Source organism: Pteropus alecto, unplaced genomic scaffold, assembly GCF_000325575.1.
Source record: "Pteropus alecto unplaced genomic scaffold, ASM32557v1 scaffold24, whole genome shotgun sequence".
Taxonomy (NCBI): domain Eukaryota; kingdom Metazoa; phylum Chordata; class Mammalia; order Chiroptera; family Pteropodidae; genus Pteropus; species Pteropus alecto.
This window is the reverse complement of record NW_006439192.1, coordinates 1,123,702-1,148,046: the sequence shown is the minus strand read 5'-3', so window position 1 is coordinate 1,148,046 and position 24,345 is coordinate 1,123,702. Positions and strand designations below refer to the sequence as shown.

The 24,345-nt window shown below is 34.0% G+C and overlaps 1 protein-coding gene across 2 annotated transcripts in view; it reads left to right on the top strand.

The window, feature by feature from the left end:
* Positions 1 to 24,345, top strand: part of HOOK3 (hook microtubule tethering protein 3) — a 75,204-nt gene that overhangs the window by 3,064 nt on the left and 47,795 nt on the right. Inside the window, exons 2-9 of one of the 2 annotated variants that reach the window (XM_025049899.1) lie at positions 2,499 to 2,584; positions 8,491 to 8,535; positions 9,179 to 9,251; positions 10,881 to 10,931; positions 11,778 to 11,910; positions 16,052 to 16,119; positions 22,160 to 22,222; positions 23,688 to 23,771. In XM_025049899.1, the coding sequence (XP_024905667.1) occupies positions 2,499 to 2,584; positions 8,491 to 8,535; positions 9,179 to 9,251; positions 10,881 to 10,931; positions 11,778 to 11,910; positions 16,052 to 16,119; positions 22,160 to 22,222; positions 23,688 to 23,771 (603 nt within the window). The remainder of the gene's footprint in view (positions 1 to 2,498; positions 2,585 to 8,490; positions 8,536 to 9,178; positions 9,252 to 10,880; positions 10,932 to 11,777; positions 11,911 to 16,051; positions 16,120 to 22,159; positions 22,223 to 23,687; positions 23,772 to 24,345) is intronic. The other variant, XM_006916259.2, reaches the window with a different exon arrangement.

The window sequence follows — 24,345 nt, the reverse complement described above, 5'->3', positions numbered from 1 at the left end:
TGAAAATTTCCACTCTACCTGCTCTCCCCACCCTCTGAGTCAAAATATCTTCTCACTTGTTGGAAAAATCTGCCCTGCCTGTTACACCTGTCAAGCCCAGTTTCTTGAACTGTACATAAAAAGATTGCTCTTTGCTAGGTTTTGGAGACTGAAAACCCAGAAAGAATCTGGAATAGTACCAGTTAATGGCAAGAAGCTAAGTGAGAAAATAATTATCATATAGGCTCAGTACATTTCTTCTAGGGAAGCCAGTAACATTAACATATCCTTATAATTTTCATATTACTTAGCAGCCTGTAAAATGCACACTAGTGTGCAAAGTTAGGGAGAGTATAATTTTTATGATGGTATCTTCCCCATTCCATTCTCTCTGCCTTACTCCATTCTACCAACAATGTTTGTCTTCTACTCGAGCAATAAAGAAATCAGATGTACAAAAATTAAAGCACATATTTTCTAAAGCTTCAATTTTTTTAAAATTGAGGATCAGTATAACATGGTAGTTAAGAATATATATATATATATTCTGAAATTAGACCACCTAAGTTCAAAGCCTGATTTCTGTTTTATACTAAACGTGGGTGGCTGTGGACAAGTAACTTCACCTCTGTGTTCTGACTGCATTCAGTTTAATACTAAGAAGTGACTCTTATGCTTTAGTATTGATCAGCATCATTGGAGAGCTCATTAAAACACTGCGAGGCCCAATGTCTAGAGTTTCTTTCTAATTCAGTAGATCTGGGCCCTGAGATTCTGCATTTCTCACAAGTTTTCAGGTGATGCTGACTTGGAGACCACATTTTAAGAACCACCACTCTACAGCAGTTTGTTAACCTTAGCATTATTGACATTTTGGGTTGGATAATTCTTTGTTTTGGGCCCTGCTTTGTGCATTGTAGGACGTTTAGTAATAGCATCCCTGGTCCTCTACTTGTTAGATGCCAATAGCACCTGCTTAGTTGTAAAAATGTCTCGGAGCAAGATTGCCCCTGGTTGAGAACCACTGCTCTAGGAATATTAACTCCAGGTGATCTCATGCTTTACTCTTCTCATGCTTTTGTAGGAGATAGTATGTGGGAGGTTTGGTGGTGGTAACAGAGCTTTTTGGTATTAAAAGAGTGGTTATAACCCTTCAGGTAGAATTTCATACCTTAATACAGTTAGGTGCAATTATCTTTAAATTTTACTGTGCTATTTTCCTGAAATATCTGGTAGATGTGTAACTCAATCAATAAAAGTATGTGTGAAGATAGAGATGGTCACCTGAGCGTTAGTCCCAATATTTCCATTGTTACTAGTTTGAACTCATCTGTGTTAATATATAAACCTACTAAAATAGGTCTGCCTGCCTCTTTACCTCCAATCCTTTCTTCATGCTGCAGCCAGTATGATCTTTGTGCAAATCTCATGGCCTCACTCTTTTGCTTACTCCCCATTGCTCTTAGGATAGTCCTAACATGGTTTATGAGGTTATGCACAATGCTTCCTTTTTAACGCTATCATTTACATTTTACTTTTCCCTGTTCATCTCTTCCTCCAATTTCCACTCCACACCCGCACCATATACCAAGCTGCTTTTCATTCCTAGCTTGCATCCCACTCTCGCTGCTAATCTTTGCGCTTGCTGTTTACATTTCCTGTAATACTCTTTCATTTTACTAACCTATAAACTGAGAGCATGGCCTACATCTATCTTCAGTGATTTATTTCCTTCTAAGTCCTAGTCGCACTGCTGGGTATAATCATTGCTGGCTCAGCTGTATTTTACTCATAGAAATAATTTCTTCTATTTCTTAGCCACATCATGTTGACCAGTACAAAGTTAGTTCTAATTCAGAATACATTTAAAATCAAAGTGAATTGAATATCTAACCTAACCATTGTGTGACTTTTATATATGTGTAGATAATTTTCGCTCCCAGTAAAGGAAATCTCAACCTGGCCAGGATTAAGCAAAAGATTTATCCCCTCATAACAGGAGGCTTCAAGGTTTTTTTTTTAATTCAGTGGCTCAGTTTTGGCCTCAAAGACTTAGATTTTTTATTCCTCTTCTCTGTATTCCACTGCATTTGCTTCATTCTGAGATAGATTCCATAAGTCACAACATGACTACCAGTGGCAATTGAGGTAATATATTTATTCACTTCAAGAGGAGATTGGCTCTTCTTTCTCAGAAGTTCAAGTAAGCATCCCCTTGCAACTCTCTGGTATAAATTGTCCTTTCCTTTGCATCCTTGAGTCAGTCACTGATAGAGGAGATGAAGGTACCATGGCTTTTTTAGACTGATCATCTGTGAGGAGGGCGGGTGCTGGGAAGTCACTCAGCGTCCTCCATGATGTCTCTTTTGCCAAACTTGCAGGAAATTTCCTATAAGGGAAAAAATTTTCAACTCTTCTGCTTCTTAAAATTTATTACAACTTGCAAGATGAGGTACTCATAAAAAGAAACCCAAGAAATCTTCTATATAGTTAACCATGAAACCTTTTTTTCCCTTCAGATCCAGACATTTAATGTGGATGCATCATGCCAGACCGTGGAAGATTTAACGAATGGGGTTGTGATGGCCCAGGTTCTTCAAAAAATGTAAGAATAAATTGCTTTATCTTTTTGTATGTTCTTATACATGAATATTTATTTGATTGAAAACATGGACGAAAAATAAAGTACTTACATGAAACGTTGTTGCATGTAAAATAAGAACAGTCAGCAGAGATAATTTTAATGGCATGTACTTGTTTAGGTACAGGCTGACTGCCTGAAAGTTTTTTAGGGCTGTAATAGTTATACTACTCCAGTAGTTTTGCATTTTCAGCATAAGCTTGGCAGAAATTTTCCTGTTAGTGACCAGATTCTGCCATTATAGAAGAATCTAGGAGGCTTGCTCATAGTAATAATGCTGAAATGTAACAGTGAAGCCTTCCCTGATCACCTATTTAAAACCAGTGACAACCATTCTCCTGTGCTCTGTATCCCCTTTAACCTTTTATGTTCTTCTCTAAAGTATATTAATACCATCAGATATACCATCTACTTGCTTGTTTGTTATCTGCTGCCGCCTCCCCCAATACACACTCACAATATAAGCTTCACACAGAGGCAGGGTATTTGTTTTATTCACTGTTGTATCCTAGCTCCTAGGGCAATTCCTGGTGTTTGGTTGAACCACATGAAAATGACCTTTTTTGTAGATCAAAAATGGTCAAATATCAGCAGTTTCTCATGGTTCAGTCTGCATCATGGGTGCTCATATTTACTGAATGACTAAGGGAATGAAATATTTGTTTGGAATATATAAAACATACCTGATTCTTTCTAAGTACTTTGAAAACACAATAGTATGGCTGTCTTCAGCTTTCGACCAAGGAATTATTCAAATAAAGGATTACCTGTGAATTTAAGAAGTCATGAGCTTTGACACAATTTGGAGGATACTTATATGTTTTGAAGCTCTGAGCACTTGCATATGATTAGATGGGATTTCATGCAGTTCTCTTGAGACTCAGTATCATCATTAAATGAATTTTTGCTGTTTCTGACCTCATAGTGAACTGTATACATTTGCCCATCTGAGAAGTAGCTCAAATGCCTGAGTTTCAGAGAATCTATGTGTGCCTTTAGAACTGGGGACTCAGGCTTGAAAACTGTAGCTTGCTATTGCTTCTTCTATAACTAAGATGGCACACCTCTCCAGATATATAGACACGCAGACTTTTCGATGGAGCTCAAGAAGATTCATTTGAAACCTGACCAGAGTGATCTTGTGATTGTCATGGTCACTTCTGGGTGGGGCCCCAATAATTTTTACCCTTTGAATGGTCTACAGAGTGTCATTGTAGTCCTTAGTAAAAATTATTTGTAGGCATGTGGGCCTAGGTAAAGCCTTCCAGGTATATGTCAGTAAATGAATTTTTTGCTTAAGTTAGTTTGGGTAGGATTTCTCTCACTTGATTTCTACAAGAAGAAAGACTGTATCGTTTTTACCAGATCAAGATCGTAACATACATTATGTTCTGCAGAATAGTTATTTTAACTTACCAAAATCTTGTGGGCATTTTCCTCATCAATACTTAGATTTTTACTTTTTTTTCCCAGAATGCCTTTTTTTTCCTTTTGTTGAGGTATATAACACATATAGACAAGCATACTAAAAAAAGTGATGAATATCTGTGTGTGTACATATGTGTATATTGTATGTATATATGTGTGTATATACACATTCATATTACCACCACCCAGATTGAAATATATAACATTTCCAGCCCCAAAATGGTTCCTTGCATGCCTCTCCTTAATTAATACTTCTTGCTCCAAAGATGATTCTGACTTGTACAACATTAGCTTTTCATGTTCTTGAACATCTTGTAAATGGAATCATACAGTATGTACTGTTTTGTATCTGACTTCTTTTACTCAACATAATGGTCTCTGAGATTCATTCATATTGTTGCATATCATCTATTTTAAATGTATAATGTATACAACTTTAGGGAAATGCAAGTCTTTTGCATTTGGTATTTATTGAATGGCTACTTTGTTTCCACCACTGGTGATGCAAAGGTAAGCCACAACCCATGGGGTAATTGCCTTCAGAGAGTTTATAACCTGGGGAAAAACAAATTTTAAATAACCATGAAAACAAAATTGCTGCTATTAACAAAGTTCTGTGAAGTAAACAGTGTTATGAAAGTTTGTTGAGGTATATCTAACTTAGTCAAGGAAGTCATGAATATTTTACCTGAGTAAAAAAAGATAAATCTGAAAGATGATTGGTAACAGATTTCTTAGCAGAGGGAAGAGCATATGCAGAGGCCTTATAGACTGGTGGAATATGGTGAACACTGCCATAGAAAGACAGAAGGTTTGAGTGGCTAAAGCAGAGTAGGAGTATGGTACAAAATGAGGATTGAATGGTAGGTGGAGCCAGATCATGTAGGGCATTGTGTCTTCATTCCAAGGGCTATGAGAAGCAATTGAGGGTTTCGTTGGTGAGGGTAGGGTAACAGGGTCAGGTTTACGTTTTGAAAATACTCTGGTTGCAGGTATGAAATGAATTGGAGAAGATGATAATGATGAGGGCTGATCAATTGGAAAGACATTTATAGTAACTCAGAAGGGAAGTGATGGTACCTTGTACTAGGAAGTGGCAAAGTAGATGAAGATAAGTGAATGGACTCAAAATGGTATAGAAAATCAAATTCCAATGATTGATATGGGGTAGTTAGTAAAAGGGAGGTATCGAAATTGACTTTTAAGTTTCTAACTTAAGCAAATACACAGAAGAGGATGAACACCACTGGTGTGAGGATACTGAAAGGTGATCTGCTATGGGGAAGTGCTGGATGTACCATGAGCTAAGTTTGGGAGACAATGAATTTTGAGTGGTGTTGAGACATTAAGAAAAAATGCCAAGTTAGCAGTTGACCATATAAGTCTAGAGTTCAGAAGAGGAGTTCAAACTGGAGATATCAATTTGGGTATATCTTAATTGAAGCCATTAAGTGTGGATTAAATCACATAATGAAGAATATAGGGTAAGATGAAAAAAATGCCTGAGGCTTGAAGAACATTGACATTTAATTGTTTAAAACCTCAACTAGCAGAAGGACTAGAGAGGTATAATAAGGAAAGCCAGAGGAGTCTAGGTGCTGAGAAGAAAGTTTTATGGGAAATAACAAATATTCATTTTACCTGGATTAGTAAGTGAAAAACTGTCTTTTTGTAGTTTTAGTAGAAATTTTATCAAATATGGATCTAAGTAAGCTTATTGTTAGTGTAATTTATTTTTCTATAGTTTTTTATGTCATTTTCCATTCATCTGCTTTCCAGTTTCCCATATTTTGTTGCTGTTGTCTTTTCCCTTTTTGTTCCTGTAGATTCATATCCCCCCCACCTTTTAAAAAATTAATAGACTTTGTATTTTAGAACAGTTTTAGCTTCATAGCAAAATTGAATGGAAAAGAGTTTTATTATGGAGTGACGAAAAAGTTCTGGAGGTGGATAGTGATGACGGTTTCACAACAATGTGAACGTACTTAATGCCACTGAACTGTACACTTAAAAATGGTTTAAATGATAAATTTAAATAAATTTTACTACAGTAACAAAAAGTTTTTTAAAAACTGAGCAAAAAGCATGGCAGTTCCCACATATTTCCTTCTCTACTACACAGAGTGTCCCCCCGTCAATATCCCACACCAGAGTAGTATACTTGTTACAACTGATGAACCCACATTAAAACATTATCACTATCCAAAGTTCCTAATTTAGAGTTCACCCTGAGTTGTATATTTTATGGATTTTGACAAAAAAATAATGATATGTATTCACCACTGTAGTATCACATAGAATAGTTTTACTACCCTAGAAATGTGTTGCTCCACTTTGTCATCCTTCTCTCCCCTCAACCCCTGGCAGTCACTGATCTTTTTACTGTCATCAGAGTTTTGCCTTTTCTAGAATGTTATGTAGTTGGAATCATACAGCTTATATAGCCTTTTTTACATTGGCTTTGTTAAACAAAAATTTTAACTTCCATGGTTGAAAGTATTTTTAAAAGAAAGGGTTTATTAGACCATTTCTAGCAAAAAAAGACTGGTCCTGGGGCATGGAATCCAAACCACCTCATATGTAAACGAGGAGTGGAGGTTCTTGGGGTTTGGGGTCAGACAGTACCTGGCTGTTCTCTCTTTTTAGAAATAGCCACCTAGAAGTTAACTTAATAATTCCAACATACACTAGGGAGTGTGAGCAGTCTTTTGCTGGTTTTGTGCTGCAGTTGTTAAGTGATTAACCCCTTTTTGTCTCTTTCTTCCACGGCTAGCCCACTATAAGTTAATTTGGGACATCTCAGAATTTACTCTTTGTCAGTCTCTTTCACTTAGCAGTATTGCATTTAAGGTTCTTCCAAGTCTATTTGTGGCTTGATAGCTCTTTTCTTTTTAGTGCTTCCCACTCTTTTTTTTTTTTCACAGCTTTATTGAGATGAACTTGACATACAATAAAGTGCACATTTTAAAGTATAAAATTTGGAAAATTTTTACCTGTGTAGATGCCCATGATATTTATCACCACGGTCAAGATAATGAACATATCAATCACTTCAAAAAGTTTCCTCAATCCCTCCTTCCTGTCACCCTTTCCCATCCATCCCCAGGCAACCACTGATTTTCTTTCAGTCACTGTAGATTAATTTGCATTTTCTAGAAATTTATGTAAATGAACTCACAGTACGTTTCCTTTTTTGAGGGAAAGTGTATGACTTCTTTCATGCAGCACAATTATTTTGAGATTTGCTCATGTTGTTGCCTGTATTTGTAGTTTGTACATAGTCCATTGTATGGTTGTTGCACGACCAGTTCATTTGTTCCTCTGCTGATGCACATCTGGGTTATCTTAGTTTTGGACTATTACAAATAAAGCTGCTGTGAACTTCAGTGTACAAATCTTTGTGTGGACATGTGCTTTCATTTCCCTTGGATATAGCTAACTCTTCATTAAACATTTAATGGTAAGGAACCAAAATAATTTTTTCTGGTAATTAAAAGATCATTAGAAGATAGACCTAAGAAACAGCCTATTTACAAAAATACTTTGTTGATAAAAATGCCATATCAAGAAATGAAATCAAAATACAGTGTTTGTTTTAGACTCCATCTTAATTTGGGGGAGGTCAATAAGAATATTACAGTACTTAAATAATTTTAGCAGTAGAAATAAAATTTAATTTTTTGGTTTCTGTGAAGGCAGTTGACTGTAGGTAGACAATATATTTCTGGAATTATATTAAGAATTAAATTAATGGACTTTTCATTTAACTTAAGCTATGACTGGTACATAAGTTACAGCCAAATATGATGTTACTGGAAAAGTCTAAGGAAATGGTTTTCTAAGTTTTGTGGTTTTTTTTTTTTTTTTTTTTTTTTAAGGAGGAGTCAGGATATAGTAAGCTATCTTTAGCTTCTTACTCATGAAGAGCACTCCCAGTAAGATTGTCAGTTGTTATTTCCGTATCTGGGCAGAACTGCAATCTATTGAGATTTTAGAGAAATTACATTTATATTGTTTGATCCTAGCCTGAAAGCATCAGTTAAGGGCTACTTAGAAAACATTGCTGAAGTTGTAACTACTTATCAAAACAGTGTTATGTTTAGATGCCTGCGTAGTGAGTCAAAGTTTATTACTAGGAAAAGTCACACTGAATACAGGAAGGCTGTAGACTACTATTCTTGTGTCTGCCAACATAGTAGATTAGAAGCTTATTAAATTAACGTGCTGTCACTTTCCAAATCTATTTCAGTCCACAGATTTATTGAGAACCTGCTATGTGTCAGGCATGAGGTATTGGGCAATATAGCAGTGAATGAGAACATAGAGAAACATAGGTGTTCAATCTGTGGTCTTGAACAAATAATTAAATTTTGTAGATCAGTTTCAAAGCCTTTAAAATGAGGATCATGCTGGGCTAAAAAGTTTTTTTTTTTCCTTTCTAGTGTTTACAGAAGTTTGGGAGGTTTTCCTAAGAAAAGTAACCATAAGTATATTCAGGTTCTATCCTTGTTTCAATTTGTTTGTCCACACCAATGTTATCTTAGACTTTAAGCCTTTTGCAAATAGAAACTGTGTCCAACTTTGACTAATGCCTAGTATTATAGCTCAGAAAATAGGTTTTCAGCTTATATTATTTAAAGAAATTGAAGTTTTAGAAACAATATCTGTGACCTCACGGTATTAAATGATGTAGAAAATTGAAATATTAACTGGAAAGTTTATTTTAACCTTTATAATATATTTCTTTTGTCTATTTAAAATTGTTACTGATTTTGACTGTTTTTAGTTATAATGTGATGTCTACAAGTTATGTTAATTCCAAGTTAGTGTATTTATGTATAATTTGTTTTAAAAATATATTAACTATTTTATTATTTTCCACCTTTTAGGTTTTTTTAATAAACAACATATATTTTTTAATGAGCTGATAATAATCAAGCTGATTTTAGATAAATCTATAATTGCATCTGATCTTGTGTACTGAGTTATTTAGTGACCGATATGTAGTAAATACATTTTTATGTTGCAGTTAAGTGGTGGTATGGGATGGGTTTCAATTTTTTTGTTGTTGTTTTTTTAGCTAGATAGCTACATGATATTAACAAGCTAGTTTTTTTTTCTCTTTTGCAGAGATCCTGCATATTTTGATGAAAATTGGCTAAACAGAATCAAAACCGAAGTGGGAGATAATTGGAGGCTAAAGGTATTTTCTTTTTCTTTTTCCATCTGTAAATGAATCTTGTCTGTGTATATAATGTTTGTTGATTTTTGATCAGATGTGTCCAGTGAGCTTTAGAAATTTAGGTAGTCTTTAGTGAAATAATCTAGAATTGAAGATTGGCGGTAACCTGAAATTGCTCACCAAGATATAATGTAAATTAGTAAAGCACGGTGACTGAGGGCATGGACTCTAGAGCCAGATTGCCTTGTCCATATCACAACTCTACCATTTGCTGTCTGTGGGAAAGTCTTATCCTTTCTGTGCCTCAGTTTCCCCATTTGTGATACAAGGATTGTAATAGAATTCATCTTGTAGGAATAAATGAGTTGAATGTATGTAATGTACTTAGGATAGTGCAAGGCACATGTATTAGTTGCTAATATTGTTATTAATAAGAAAATAATGGGACATAAACTACCATTTTAAATGAACACATTGATTTCTAAGTCATTCTAATTTAAAATGTTAAAAAAAAAATGAACATACTAGAATAAAGGAAATACAGTATACATTTTCCATGTCTCCAGATTTCTCTAGAAGTATAAACACGTTAGTTTATTTGAGTTTTTTTAAACAAAGTTTTCAGTTTCTTTTTTAAAAATAAATGTCTTTGATTAATCATTGGCTTTCACTGCTATAATTCAGCCTCTTTTATTTGATAGCCACAGATTCTATTGTCTTCTATCCTGGGACATCTTCAGCTACTAACATTGTCTAAGAATAGCTATGATCAACAGAATCATATTATATACATACATATTTAACTTAACACAGATGCAACCATGTGAGTTCGGTAAAAAAAAAAAAAAGTAGAGGGGAAAAAAAGTAATGGCTGACAGTAAATAGTGCAGGTGATTCTGCCTGTCATTTCACCCAGATAACATATGGCCAACGAACCTATTCTCTAGGGTAGAGTGTTGGGAGACATTTATATATTGGTCCCTCATCCTGCCTGTTTCTAGGATGCTTCTTATAGCACAAATATCACTTACAGTACGGAGTGTTATTTCAAGATGTAGGAGTTGGATTTGTTTGTTTGTTTTTTAACTTATGGGCTCATAAATATGTACTTTGATGTCCAACTGAAGAAACAGCAGTCTCTTCTCCCAGTGGAGGAACTTGGAGACATACTTTATAGATTATTTTAAGAGATTTCCAGTGGTAATTATGACTCTAATTTTTGCTTAATGCTTTTAACATTAGAACTTAATCTCTATGTAAGATGTAACTCCACTTTTCTAAGGAAACCAGCACTGAACTCAAGTCTTCACTAAAGATGGTACTTTTTTTTTCACCTGCAGAAAATCTGAATAATTTGATTTTACAGTTGTCTTATCCAGTTATCCTCCAATTTTTGTCAGTGGTCATAACATTGAAAATTTGACATAATTGGAAACTTAAGTTGTTCTATAAATATCTTAGATCAAATACATTGAGCCATTAAGAGTTTTTTTTGATGAAGGTAATTCAAATATGCTATTGAATTTTATCTTTTATAAATTTACTTTATGATTAACAAGACTGAGTAGTTGATTTAGAAATGTTTTGTGTTAAACTATATTTTGATACGTGGTTGCCATTTACCCAGTTGTTTTCTCTCTCTCTAAATAGATAAGCAATTTAAAGAAAATTTTAAAAGGAATCTTGGATTATAATCATGAGGTAAGAACTTCTTTCTCATTCTCCTTGGAAGTATTACTATAGGAGAGTTTAATTTTACAGTATTTTATAATTTCAGTGAAAGGAAAAATTCTTTCAAAGTTAATAATCAGTTTGTCTTCCACTGTATAGTTTCTAGGATATTGGTTCAAATAACCATCTATTAGGTGGCTACTAGATAAATACCTTTTTTGTTGTAGTATGCTAGTTTGTAAATAAATACTAATTTATGCTAAACTTTACTTTGTTCTGTCTGTTCTCTCTTTCCTTACTGTGAAAGTAGTTTGGAGTCCATGCATTATTATGATCAACTCCCTTGCTTATTTCCATTTTATTCCTTAGCAGACTCCCCTAACCCATAACACTACAGCCACACTCATCCTGCTTCTGTACTTTTAGAGTCTTTGTTTTTCACTATAGAATTATAAGGTAGATACCTGCCTATTTGTCACTCAGTTTCCCCATAAAGGAATCTTCCATTGTCCTTCCTGGTATAGATGTCTTGCTGTCAGCATTTGGACTCAAAATGGAGTCCAGAGGAGGCTAGGAGGAATCTTACAGTTGGTGACATGAAACCTTTATTTAATTTCCGATCTTTCTAATGCCGTCTGATTCAGAACCTCTATGGCTCTTCAGAAGGTACACATCCAGTCTTTCTGGGCATGGTGGAGGGATCAATAGTACTCAGTTTCTTTGCTCAGTATTCATAAATAGTAATTATGAGTGAGATTGACATGGCAGCTCTGTCCTTAGCAATGAGTTAGTTGTTGATAGTCAGGTCTCTATCACAGATACTTTATTTGATCATATAAACGTAAATGCAATTCTAATCCTTTTATCTCCATTCAGATTTTAGGACAGCAAATTAATGACTTTACCCTTCCTGATGTGAACCTTATTGGGGAGCATTCTGATGCTGCCGAGCTGGGAAGGATGCTTCAACTCATTTTAGGCTGTGCTGTGAACTGTGAACAGAAGCAAGGTAATTTACTTGAAGTTAGTGTATGCATTTGAAATATTAAGAAAAGTAATACATTTTGTTATATATAAAATATATTTAATAATATACTAATATATTAATGTATATTAATGAATAAGATTTAAATACATATTTAATAATATATGTAAAAGTAACATATATTGCATATTTTATTCATAAATCGCCAGTACAAATAATATCTTCAGGCCATCCTCAAAGAATGCCATTTTCTCCAGCTTTGCTAATAATTTGTTTTCAAGCTTAAAAGAGTTTTGTAAGAAAGATAAGTTTGATTATGATGATATTCTTTCCCTTTCTGCAAGACTACATAATTCTTTGAGTAGATTATTTTTAACTTCACTGAATGTGATGAAATTTACCGTAAATTAGGCAATATCCAGCTAAATTAATAATATCAATAAGGATATACTGGATCAATTCAGCTCTGGAAACTTAAAATTAGATAATTTAGATTGCAAGTACAAATGATTTATTTTACAAATATTTACTGAACTTACACATCATGCTGGGGCTAGGAATACAGTGTCAGACAGAACAGGAATGGTACATGTCCTCATGGAACTTGTAGTTGAGTGGAGAGGGGTGGCAATAAATAATGCCACACAGAACTGTGTAATCTAAGTGGTGGTGAATGCTGCGAAGGTAAAGTATAATGGAGAACAGTCTAGGCTTGGGTTGGGGAAATTTTATCAGCAAATATATGGAGTAAAGTCAGGAGTATTCTGAATAGTAGAAGCTGAATGGTACCTTTGAGGAATGAAAAAACAACTTGATTGGAGAATAGTGAGAAGAATAAAGAGAAATGCAGCAGAAGAAAGGCAGATGGGAACTATTCTAAATGTTGATGACACAGTATTTTACTGCTATTTATATGACTCTTGAAGACGATTGATTTCTTTTTTAAGTCCAAAGGTATTTTTCATCTTCCTCTTACCTTACCTTTGGTAATGCAAAACAGATTTTTATTAACTTGTTGTCTGTACTTTTTGGTGTTCTAGTTATAATAATAACAGTCAACAGTTTTTTGTTTGTTTGTTTTTTAAGCTATGACTAGTTTTATTGGTTTCTGATTCAGGAATTTTTTCTAACAAAATATTTCTCCTTAGCCCCATTCCTTATAGTTTTTAGCATACTCTGCTCCTATAGTAAATTTTAGCTTGTTTTTTCAGTTTAACTCAGGAATTAAAATAGAGATTTTTTACATTTGTGATTTTTGTGTATTACTGAAACGTCTAACAAGTTTTTTTGTCAAAGATTTTAAGATTGGTATAGATAAGATTCAAGACACACTAAATCTCTAAATAAATGCTTTGATTTTAAAAGGTGGATACAAAAATTATTTAATTTTTAATTATTTAATTATTTAATTGAATTATTTAATTCATTGAATTCAGATAATGGCTTCTTATGTATTTATTCTGTTAGGAGATTCATTAATTCTTGGAATTATCTTTGGTACTTAAGGGTCCTTGGAAGCATATAGCTGTTAAAATTGGCTAATCATATTTATTAGAGGATAGGAGCAGGAAACAACAAGGATGCTACCTATATCCATATTCCTATGGGAAAAAAAGACAGTCATATTATTTATAGAACTTCCCACACAGATCAAGTGTTTTATATAAAACCTAGATTCTCCTGAAATTGTATATAAATGATGACAACTTTGAACAGAATTTTAATATCTCACAGAGGGCATTCTCTGCTCTAAGGAGCACAGTTGAGAGCTAAGAATTAAATGAATTTCTGAATTGTTAAGTACTGTAGTGCTTGTCACTGCACACTTATGATGTGTAAGGCTTACTAAAGTGGCACTGTCATTTACTGCCTGTAGGACATTGGACAAGATACTCAGCCTCTTACCTCAGCTACAGAATGAGGATACAAAATAGCTATGGGGAGTAAATGATATTGTGTATATGTATTTACTTTGCAATCTATAAAATACTATATAAATAAAAAGGCTTTTATGTTTAGATTGCTCAGATCATGATTCAAGATACATTTATCTTGGCTATTGAACTTCTCAAGTTGGAGCAAATAAATGGTAATAAATTTGAGGAAGCAAAGATTAGTGGTAGAAAATACACTGATAATAGTACTTATTGAGTGTCTCTCTTCTGCCTGGTACTCTACTAGGTACTAACAGAACAAAAAAAAAATGCTTTTTACAGATTAGGAAACTAAGACTCGTAAGTATTATATGAATTGCCCAAAATTTCTTGCTTGTGAAAAGCTAGGCAAGGACAAAAATTCATGTCTTTTCCACATTTAAATTTCATACTCTTTATACTAAACTGTGCTGTAAATTTTTGACGTGAAAGCTGAGTTTTCAGGATAAACTCCTCGACATAGCACACCTCATTCTCCAGCATTGCCTCATAGATCTGCACCCAGTAATCATACATACTTGCATTTGGACTTTTTAAGATTTGTAAATTATTTTTTATTTTAAAAAATTGTACATTAATGTAGTTCTCATCATCATTTTATCATTTAGCATTTTACGGTGTTCGCGGGGAAGGGCCTTGACGTGGCAACACCGCTTCTTAACTAACGCTTCCCCTCTCACACCTTACTAATAACTTCCTAAATCCCTATTCCCACTGTTATTTGCTTCCCTTCCACTAGGCTGTCATTAAGTTTTCCTTCTCCATTGTCAATGCCACTGCTTCTTCTCTTCCATGTTCACGGTCTTTTATTTTGAGGGCTGTTTAGTCATTCTAGCTGTGCTATTTCCTCCATATCCTTGGAATTCTGTATTTTGTATCTTTGAACAGAATATCAAAAAGCACCTGCTTGCATTCCAACACTTATAGAGTGCTCCTCATTGATAAAACCAAAAAAATTGAGCTTAGACTAAAGGACTTTTTTTTTACTGAATAATAGTTAAGTTATGATATATTCCTATTGTTGACTAAGAACAAGGCCTCTAATTTAAGTGTGTTGTGTATATTGATATGTTTAACTACACATTTGATTGGGCATAAAGTATGCTAAGGGCAATACTTCCTTAAAAACGTGTATTTGATTAAATAAAAGCTTTGGCATTCACAACTAGAATGTCAGAATTTAAAAGTGCTGTCAAAATACTTTCCTTATTTTTAGTAAGTTACCTGTCAAGCAAAAGATTAGTTTGTCATTCCAAAGACATGAGTCCCTTGCAAGGCCGCTTTAACAATTTCACAGTAAGACTCCTTCATATAATACTTGCAGTGCTGAGACAAGTTCTTGGTATTTCTTTTTTGGAAGTATGGCAGGTTGAGGATAAATTTCCTAATTATTTTACGCTTTAAAATATTTCGTATTAAAACAAATTTACTGTATTTGTTGGAATCCAGCTGGCCTGTTGATTTTTTTATGCTTAATGTCACTTTCGTCATCTATTGTTGGATTTGAAAATAATGAAGACTACTTCCAGGGCCTTTTTTAGAAGGAAAGAAATGATTTTTTTTTCAACTTTGTTATTACTGACAGTTAAAAGATCCTTCGAAAGAAATGATTTTTTTTTCAACTTTGTTATTACTTATCTTTTTCAGCAGTGGTGAGGGTACGAATGATGAAGTTGATGCTTGAGCCTCTTGGACATGTGGGTCATTATTTTAAATCCCAGGATTATTTAATATTTTTTAACTATGGTATCAGTTTTTAAGATTTTTCTTCCTATAATAGAACATATTAAGGTTGGAAGAATACAATTCAGTGCTTTGATGTCACATAAGAATAAAGCACAGACTCCAGTTTTTTAACATGTAGCAAAGAATGTGAAAGTCAGATATTTTTTAGATTTTAAGAAGAGTAATATGGAGTTTTTTCCACTCTGGCTTTAGGCTTTGCCATTTCATTTTGTTACATATGTGAGATCTTGTATTTGTGTGACCTTTAGCTGTAGCCTCAACTTTACAAGGAGTGGTTGGGGTGGATGTGGTGATATATTAAGGAAAGATAAATACTGTGACTTTTCAGCTTTTATCTGTGGCACATATGTTTAATCATGTATAAAGAATGCCTAGGAAGAAACAAAATACTGGAAACTACTTATAAGAATTCATGAAGTGGTAGCCTTGACTCCCTTGACTATCTTTACTTGAACAGTGACATTACAGATTGTTCTTGTTTTCAGAGTACATCCAGGCCATTATGATGATGGAAGAATCTGTTCAACATGTTGTCATGACAGCCATTCAAGAGGTATGTTAGAGCTTTGTGCTTACAGTTTGTGAGAAATTAAAGAAGCAAAAGTTTAAATAGAAGTAGAAATTTAAAAAAGATTCTCCTCATTTTTTTGAGAATTTTTCCTTTAAACTTATGATATAGTTTGTCTTATTTTTATTAAAGAAAATCATACTCATTTAAATTTCTCATTTTTATATAAATCTTAAACAATTATCTTGCAAGTATAGATATTCAGTGACTTCTTAATTTTTAAAAAAATGCCCTCATGAACCAAGAATAGTAGACTAATTCCTAAAGCCATTATACATAATTTCTATCTTAAACCAGCAGTCTGCCTCATACTTAACTATTGGTTTCTTGTTTGGCAGAATATGGGTCTTCAACTCCAGCTATGCCCACAGCAATTTCTAGATGAATATTTATATTGAAACTGTAGGGGAGGAAAAATATTTTTTTCCTCTACTCTTCCAAGTTCTCTGTTGGGGCCTCTATAACGAAAGACCTATTAGAGAAAAACATATAAATTTATTTAATAAAAGTTTTACATGATACAAGAACCTTCATAAAGAAATGAAGACCATAATAATATTTAAACCTGAGTGTTTTAATGCTATATTTGATGAAGAGTGGAGAATCCTGGAAAACTGTGATAGGGCAAAAAAGGGTTTGAGCTAAGTAAGTGTAGTAAACTGGGGGAAACAACTAGCCCTGTTCACTCAGATTTCTTTCAGCATCCCTCTGTCTTCGGAGATAACGATGCTCCTTTTCTTTTGAGTATAAGAAGGGCACCTCTTGGGAGGGTTTTATGACCTGCCTCAGGGGAAAGTCAGAAAGTCCTTCCTGGGCCTACTGTTTCTTAAATTCCTTCAGCTTGAAGTATTCATATGCCAAGGTGCCATATTTTGGCATAGCATGTCCTGAACTCCAGCAAATGTAAAACATAAAACTATAAAAGTAAAAATAAAATATAGATTAATAACTGGTTGATCTCAGAATATGAGAATGTTTTTAATCATAAAAGCAGTGGAAGAAACCGTTAAGGAAACTAGAAAACAGTATAGGACATGAATATGCAATTATCAGAGAAAAAATATAACAGACAAAAAAAAATGAAAAATGCCACATGCAAATTAAGATAAAGTGTGTGTTTGTTTTTTAATCTGACCTACTGACTATAAATTCAGAGATTCCTACTACCTGTTCAGTTTTGGTAATTCATTAGAATGACTAAGAACTCAGGAATGATGTCATTTTTATTACAGCAAAAGAACCCCCATTTCCAATGCATAGAGTGAAGTCTAGGACGGTACCAAATATAAACTTTCTGTTGTCCCCTCCCTGTGGAATCAAGACATGTCATCCTCCTAGCACATTAATGTGTGATAATATGGAGAATATCATCAACTAGAGAAGTTACCTTGAGTTTTCATGTCCAGAGTTTTCATTAGGGTTTCATTATGTAGATATGATTGATTGAATCATTGGCCATGAGATTGCACTCAATTTTCAGCCCCCTTTCCTCCCTTGATGCCAGGCTAACATTAAATGGCTCAAAGCCCCGGCCCTCTAATACATGGTTGGTTTTCTGCCATGGCCAGCCCCAACTAGAGTCATCTCCTTAGCTGAAACTATCTAGAGGTACACCAAAAATAACAAAGATAACTCCGCGTCAGTAAGGAAATTCCAGAGATTTAGAGGCTATCTCCCAGTAACGGGACAAAGGCTAGCCAAGTTCTCGGTTACACAGGACCTTTCAAAAAAAGAATAGCTTTTAATTTAAAAAACGATAAGGTTGGCAGTCAGCACTGATGGTAGGAGGGTAAATTGGCACATCTTTTAAAAAATGTTATACTCTTTTATATCATGTCAGATATAAGGTCATGAGTGTTAAAGTATCAAAATGATGATCATCCAAGCAAGATATAAGTTTAATTTACTCTTAAGTGGCCCTGGATTGGCTCTGTAGTCATCAGGAACCCAGCTTTCTTGTAGCTTATTGTCTGCTATCCTTAATACATAATTCCTACCTAGTGCTTGAGCTGTGGCTTCTCAAGTTCCAGGTATCACATTCACATGGTAACTGGGGAATGTGGTATTTGTGCCAGGTGGTCATAGAACCAGCCACAATTTGAGGATTCTGTTATTAAGCAAAAATGCAAAAAACAATAAGGGGCCATTAATAGTTCTGCCTTATTGTAATTGATCCTGTAATTTCACTTTTAGGAATTTATCCTAAGGAAATCTTAAATACAAAGATATATAATAATAGTAATAGCAAACATTTATCTAGCATACCCACTATATACTGGTACTTACTAAGCACATCACAGTTATTAACTCATTTAAAATTTGCTACAATTTAATTAATGCTACTGAAATGTATACTTAAAATATTAAAAGGGCAAATTTTATGTTATATATATTTTATCACATTAAAAAATAACAAAAACTAACTTCAATTTTTGAGGTATGTACTGTTATTGTCTCCATCTTATAAAAGAGGAAACTGAGGCATAGGCAGGGTGTGAGTAGCTTGTTCCAGTTCATACAGAAGTAGTAGCAGAGTTAGAACTCAGATCTAAGCAGTCTGAGTCCAGAGCTTACACCCATAACCATTGTGTGCTGTATTGCCTCAAGAGTGTTTATTTCACCATTATGTTCTAGTACTAAAAAGTTAGAAATAACCTAACTGCCCAGCAGGAGTAGAATGAATACATAAATTATGATACAATTGTATATTGGTATATTATGTAGACATTAAAGTATATTTTTGAAAAATGTATAACAACATAGGGGAAGGCTTATAATATAAAGGGAAACAGCACATGAACAGCATAATCCCATTTCTGTTAAAAAAAATTAAGATTAAAAACAAATTTGCCAAAACGTTAACTCCAAATGGTAGAATGTTCTATACTCTTATATATTTTCCAATTTTTTATAACAACAGGTATCATATCTATAATCAGTAATATTTTTTAAATTAAAATCTGTGACCAAGTGATTTTTAATTCTATGACTCCCCAAAAATTATTTAGAAATTCAGACTTAAGATTGGATACAACAGTGTTTATCAAACTATTTTATGTTAACAGATATGTGAAAGCAATGTATATCCATTGGTATACAAGTGTTTAAATTATGGTACATATTATGTACCCGATAAAATTTTGGAAATAAAAAGGTATCTTATGACAACAGGAAAGCATTTAAAATGTCAAGTGAACTAAGCAATATATAAAATTGTATGTACAATTAGATTTTAAGAATAGATTGTACATTTATTATGTGCATATTCCTTTTATTCATTAAGCCAATACTTAGTGAGCACCCAGTATGCACCAGGAGCTATGGTAGGCGTCATGGATACAACTATGAAAAAGGTAGACATGATCTCTTGGCTCACAAAATATAAGTCTCATGGGAGAAATGGCTAAACGAGGAATTCAGATATATTCAGAGCATTCAAAATGAAAAGTGCCATTATGAGAAAAATATGGGAGTATCTAAGGTTGGGGTGTTAGGGAAGACTACTCAAAAGAAGGAGCATCTAGACTGAGCACTTAAAGATGAGATGAGGTAAGGAAGGAGCAAAAATTCTTGTGAAGTCCAGGAGGCAATAGAAAGCAAGGCCTGCATGGCATATTGGAAGTGATGAAAAGAAGAATGCCTATAGCAGACGTGGTGAGGTAGAGAGTGCTTAGAGATGAAACAGGAGACATAAGATCATTAGGATATTTAGCAGTTTTGTTAAAAGAGTTGGAATTTGGGGAGCCAATCTATAGATTCTGAGGAGAGAATACATCGAAGTCTGTATCTGAGACAATTTGTGTAATGAGAAGAATGGTTTAGAGGAAAACAAAGCTAGAAAAAGGGAGAGCAGTTAATAGATGTTAATAATTATCCAGTGAAGAATGATGGAAGCCCAAACTTGGTTATAGCAGTCAGCAGGGAGAGAAGTGGACAGTTTGAAAATTATCAGAATTGGAATCAATTGGCTTGGTGACTGATTGGACTTAGAGGGAGGACAGGGGGTAACTGGATAAAATTATGGGATTGAAGAAGAGCTTCTGTAAGATGGTAGACATTTTTAAGTCACATTCTATTTGTCTTTATTGTTTTATTGTGGTAGAATACATATAAAATTTGCCATTAGTGAGGTTTTAGTACATTCATAATGTCATGCAAACATTATCACTATTTAGTTCCAGAACTTTTTCTTCACCACAGTGGGAAACCCTGTGCCCATTAAACAGTCAGCCTTCATTTCTTCCTTTCTCCAGATCCTGGAGACCAGTAATCTGCTTTCTGTCTGTATGGCTTTCCCTATTCTGGATATATCATTTAGATGGAATCATACGATATGTGCTCTTTTGTGTATGGCTTTTATCATTTAGCTTAATGTTTTCAAGGTTATGTTGTAGCATGTATCAATACTTTGTTCCTTCTTATGGCTGAATAATATTCCATTGTATGGATATACCACATTTTGTTTATTTATTTATTCAGTTGATGGACATTTGGGTTTTTCTCATCTTTTGGCTATTGTGAATAACACTGCTATGAACATGAGTGTACAGGGTTTGTATTTTATAAACACCTTAATTCATTTAGGTATGTACCCAGAAATTGAATTGCTGAGTTATATTGCAATTCTATGTTTAACTTTTGGAGGAAGCACCAGCCTGTTTTCCACAAGTCCTGTACTATTTTACATTCTTACCAGCAATGCACTAAGATTCTAATTTCTCCACCTTCTTGCCAACCTTTGTTATTGTTCATCTTTCTGATATTAGCAGTCCTGGTGGGTGTGAAGTGGTTTTCTCATTGTGGCTTATTTGCATTTCCCCTAAAGGCTAATGATGTTGAGCATCTTTTCAAGTGTTTGTTATCTTCCTTGGAGAAATAGGAGTGGTAGTCAAGTAAATTATAGTATTTTAACCTTTCAATGCTACTGGAAAGAAGCCACAAGAAAGAGAAGATAAAGGTTGAGATATGAGAAGACTACGGACAATAAATGGAGCAGGTTCTATGAGAAGCTGGGAAGAGACAGGGTTCAGAACACAAGTGGAGGGATTAGCCTTGGATAGGAAGCATAGCATTGGTAACTAAATTGAAGAAGGAAAGAATGGGCATGAATGTTGCCAATTTTGTAGATTAAGATAAAGGAAATTGGGGTAATTGTTGTCTGGAGGCAAGGTTTTCTGATGAGGAGAGTGGGGGAGTTTGTGAGGTTTGAGAAATAGGAAAGGTTTGGAATGATTTCTAAAGGGAATAAAGAGACTGCTAACTGGAGAAGCCTAACTGTACTTTCTGGGCAACTTTGAAGGCCCAGTTGAGATTGGAAACTATGTACTATTAGTGTTTTATGATTTAAAAATTTTTTTTTACTCTCAGAATTTAGCAATTAGAGTATATGGCCAGCAGAGATGGGTAGTAGGATTGATCTTGGATTGAGATTTTACCAGGAAGAAGGAAATGAGGTAAGGGGAGAATTGATTATATTGACAAAATTCATCAAAGTAATAGACAATGAAATCTAGGCTAGAAACAGAAGGTAATTGATTGAACAAATGATGTACCATAGAAGCTAAAGTAGGGAAGGGGAGATTCCCTAAAATAAGATGATGTTGTAAGCAGAAAAGAAAGACAAATTAGGCAGGTAAAACAATGATGTTCACTAGAGTCTAAACAAGGAAAGGAGTAAAGTGAATATGAGAATGATGGGCTATGAAAAAATGGAGAAAGAGAAGTATAGGACCTGGACACTTCAATGAAATTGAGGAACAGATAATGCAGATATAATTGAATGAGAGACCTAGAATGACAGATTGTATTCAGAGGGTGGTATACTTAGGTTTTTTTTCAGAGATGATAAGGACTAAACTGTAACAGTGGGAAAAGGAAAAAGACTGGAAGAAAATACTTCCACTCTCCAACTCTCCTCAATTTTTATAATTCTGTAGTGGCTGGGCGTCCATGTTTGTTGTATTAGTATATTACATAGAATGTCTCTTTTGCCTCTTAGTTATAATTGTTTAAATCTTAATTTCAGCTAATGAGTAAAGAATCTCCTGTCTCTGCTGGAAATGATGCCTATGTTGACCTTGATCGCCAGGTACCTAATTTCACATTGTTTTTATCCATGCAAAGATTGAAAAGGATAAACTTTAGATAATGAAAAGGATGTTTAAGTTGAAATTGCTTATGGAACATGTTGATATAATTCTTTATTTTTTACCTAAAATTTTAAGAACTTAGGCCACTTTACTCATGGATATTACACATTTGTAATTAAATTTGCAATTTGTAATTAAAGTATTATTCCATAACCCACTTTAAAATAAATTAACTTCTTTATTGTAATTTGAGTTTTATAGTCATCATTTTTCTTTTTCCATCAGTGATATCTTTTTATATGCCACATTTGACACAATAGACAAATTCCTGGAAAATGGCATGCATTTTCCATTGGCATAAATAATTTTATGATTTATTTATGATACGAAGGATATTTTACTTTTTGTTTCACATTATTCTTCAATTGAAGATATCTCCTCTACCCTTCATCTTTGTGAGCAAGTGAACAATCTGTTAGCAGGTATTTAAATACACTAAGGAACTAGTACTATATTTTTAAAGGAACTCCAATATAGTCTTATGGTTTTAATGGAAATGTTATTTTGTGATTTTAATTATTGCTTTTAGTAAAATACTATTAGTTACATTGTCAGCTTCTATGTTCCAGCTGTTCTGGGACATCTATTCCAAAGCATGAACAGATATCTTTGTGCTCTTTGTCTCCTTTCATTTCTTCCCCATGGTTTCTAAGTGTTTTGTAGGAAAATCTTTGGACATGCTATAATTTTAACCCAAGTTGTTATTGTCTTTCCCTTTGTGATGTTTGGTATTAAAGAAGTTACCCTGAATGCATTTTTTTTGTATCTATATTACACAGTGGTTTGGTCACAAGAAACGAAAAGCCAATATAATTATATTTTAAACCATTTTTTTCTTTTTTAAAATTAAGTGATCAATCAATTGATTAATTATAATTAATCACTTGTTCATAGTTAGAGTTTATATAATAATGGGACACAACTTGGGAATATTTGGTTTGTGTTGAGAATCAATACAAAAATCTTCTATTTTTAAATTATGATATCTAAATTAACATAAAGGCTTAATATGACTAAAAAAACTTGTATTGAAATATACTAGCTATATATTTTAGCAATTGAAACCCCTGTCCTCCAGCACATACATATTTTACTAAGATAAAATTTTCTGTTATTACACAGTCGACATATACCAAGAAACAGGTATCCCAGATAGAAGATGTGTAAGAAAACGTGATATGAGAAAAAGAACCAAATCCAAAGTACAGAAATGACAAGATTTTGGACTAAAAGATATTCAGAGTTAGAAGTGCCTTCTTTTGACTTGCAGAAGGATTCTTGATTTCTCTCTGTCCCTCAGGAAGAAAAGGAGGAAAATGTTTAATTCTGTATTGTACAAATGTAATTGTTAATTGTTGCCACTTCATCTTGAAATGTTTATTGTATCTCTTTGTTTCCAACTAGTTGAAGAAAACTACAGAGGAACTAAATGAAGCTTTGTCAGCAAAGGAAGAAATTGCTCAAAGATGCCATGAATTGGATATGCAGGTAAGAGGTCTGTTCTATGTACCAACCGTTTGAAATGCACCATTGTAAATACCACCAAATGTACTGTGTACTACTATACAGTACAGTTTGACTTTAATACAACCCTAATTAAAGAGGGAAAAAAGGAAAACAGATTTTAATAGATTATTGTGGCTGCTGTGTGGATTATTTGCTGAGCAAATATATTAATTTCCTTTCCTTTGGTAACCCCATTAAATTTACAATAAATGAATTAAACTACAAGAAAAGAAGAGAAAGAGGGAGGGATAAAGATGAGACAAAGAAGTGATGCAGGATGGGGCGAGTCTTCCAAGTGGGGACTCGGGCCCTATGCCTGCCAAGAGAGGGTCCTTGACCATGTGCAGGAAAGAATTAAAGCACAAGCCAGAGTCGAGACAAAAGGAAAGTTTATTAGAGAAAGAATAACTCTCCAGAGACAGAGACGTGGTCTCCTTTCAGATTCTGAGAATGAGACCCCAGTTGTTTGAAGAATTGTGTTTATATTTGTTTTTTCCTTTGGGGGAGGGGGCTGGGGGTATAGGAATGCAGCGTTCAAGGCGTGGGGTGGTAGATG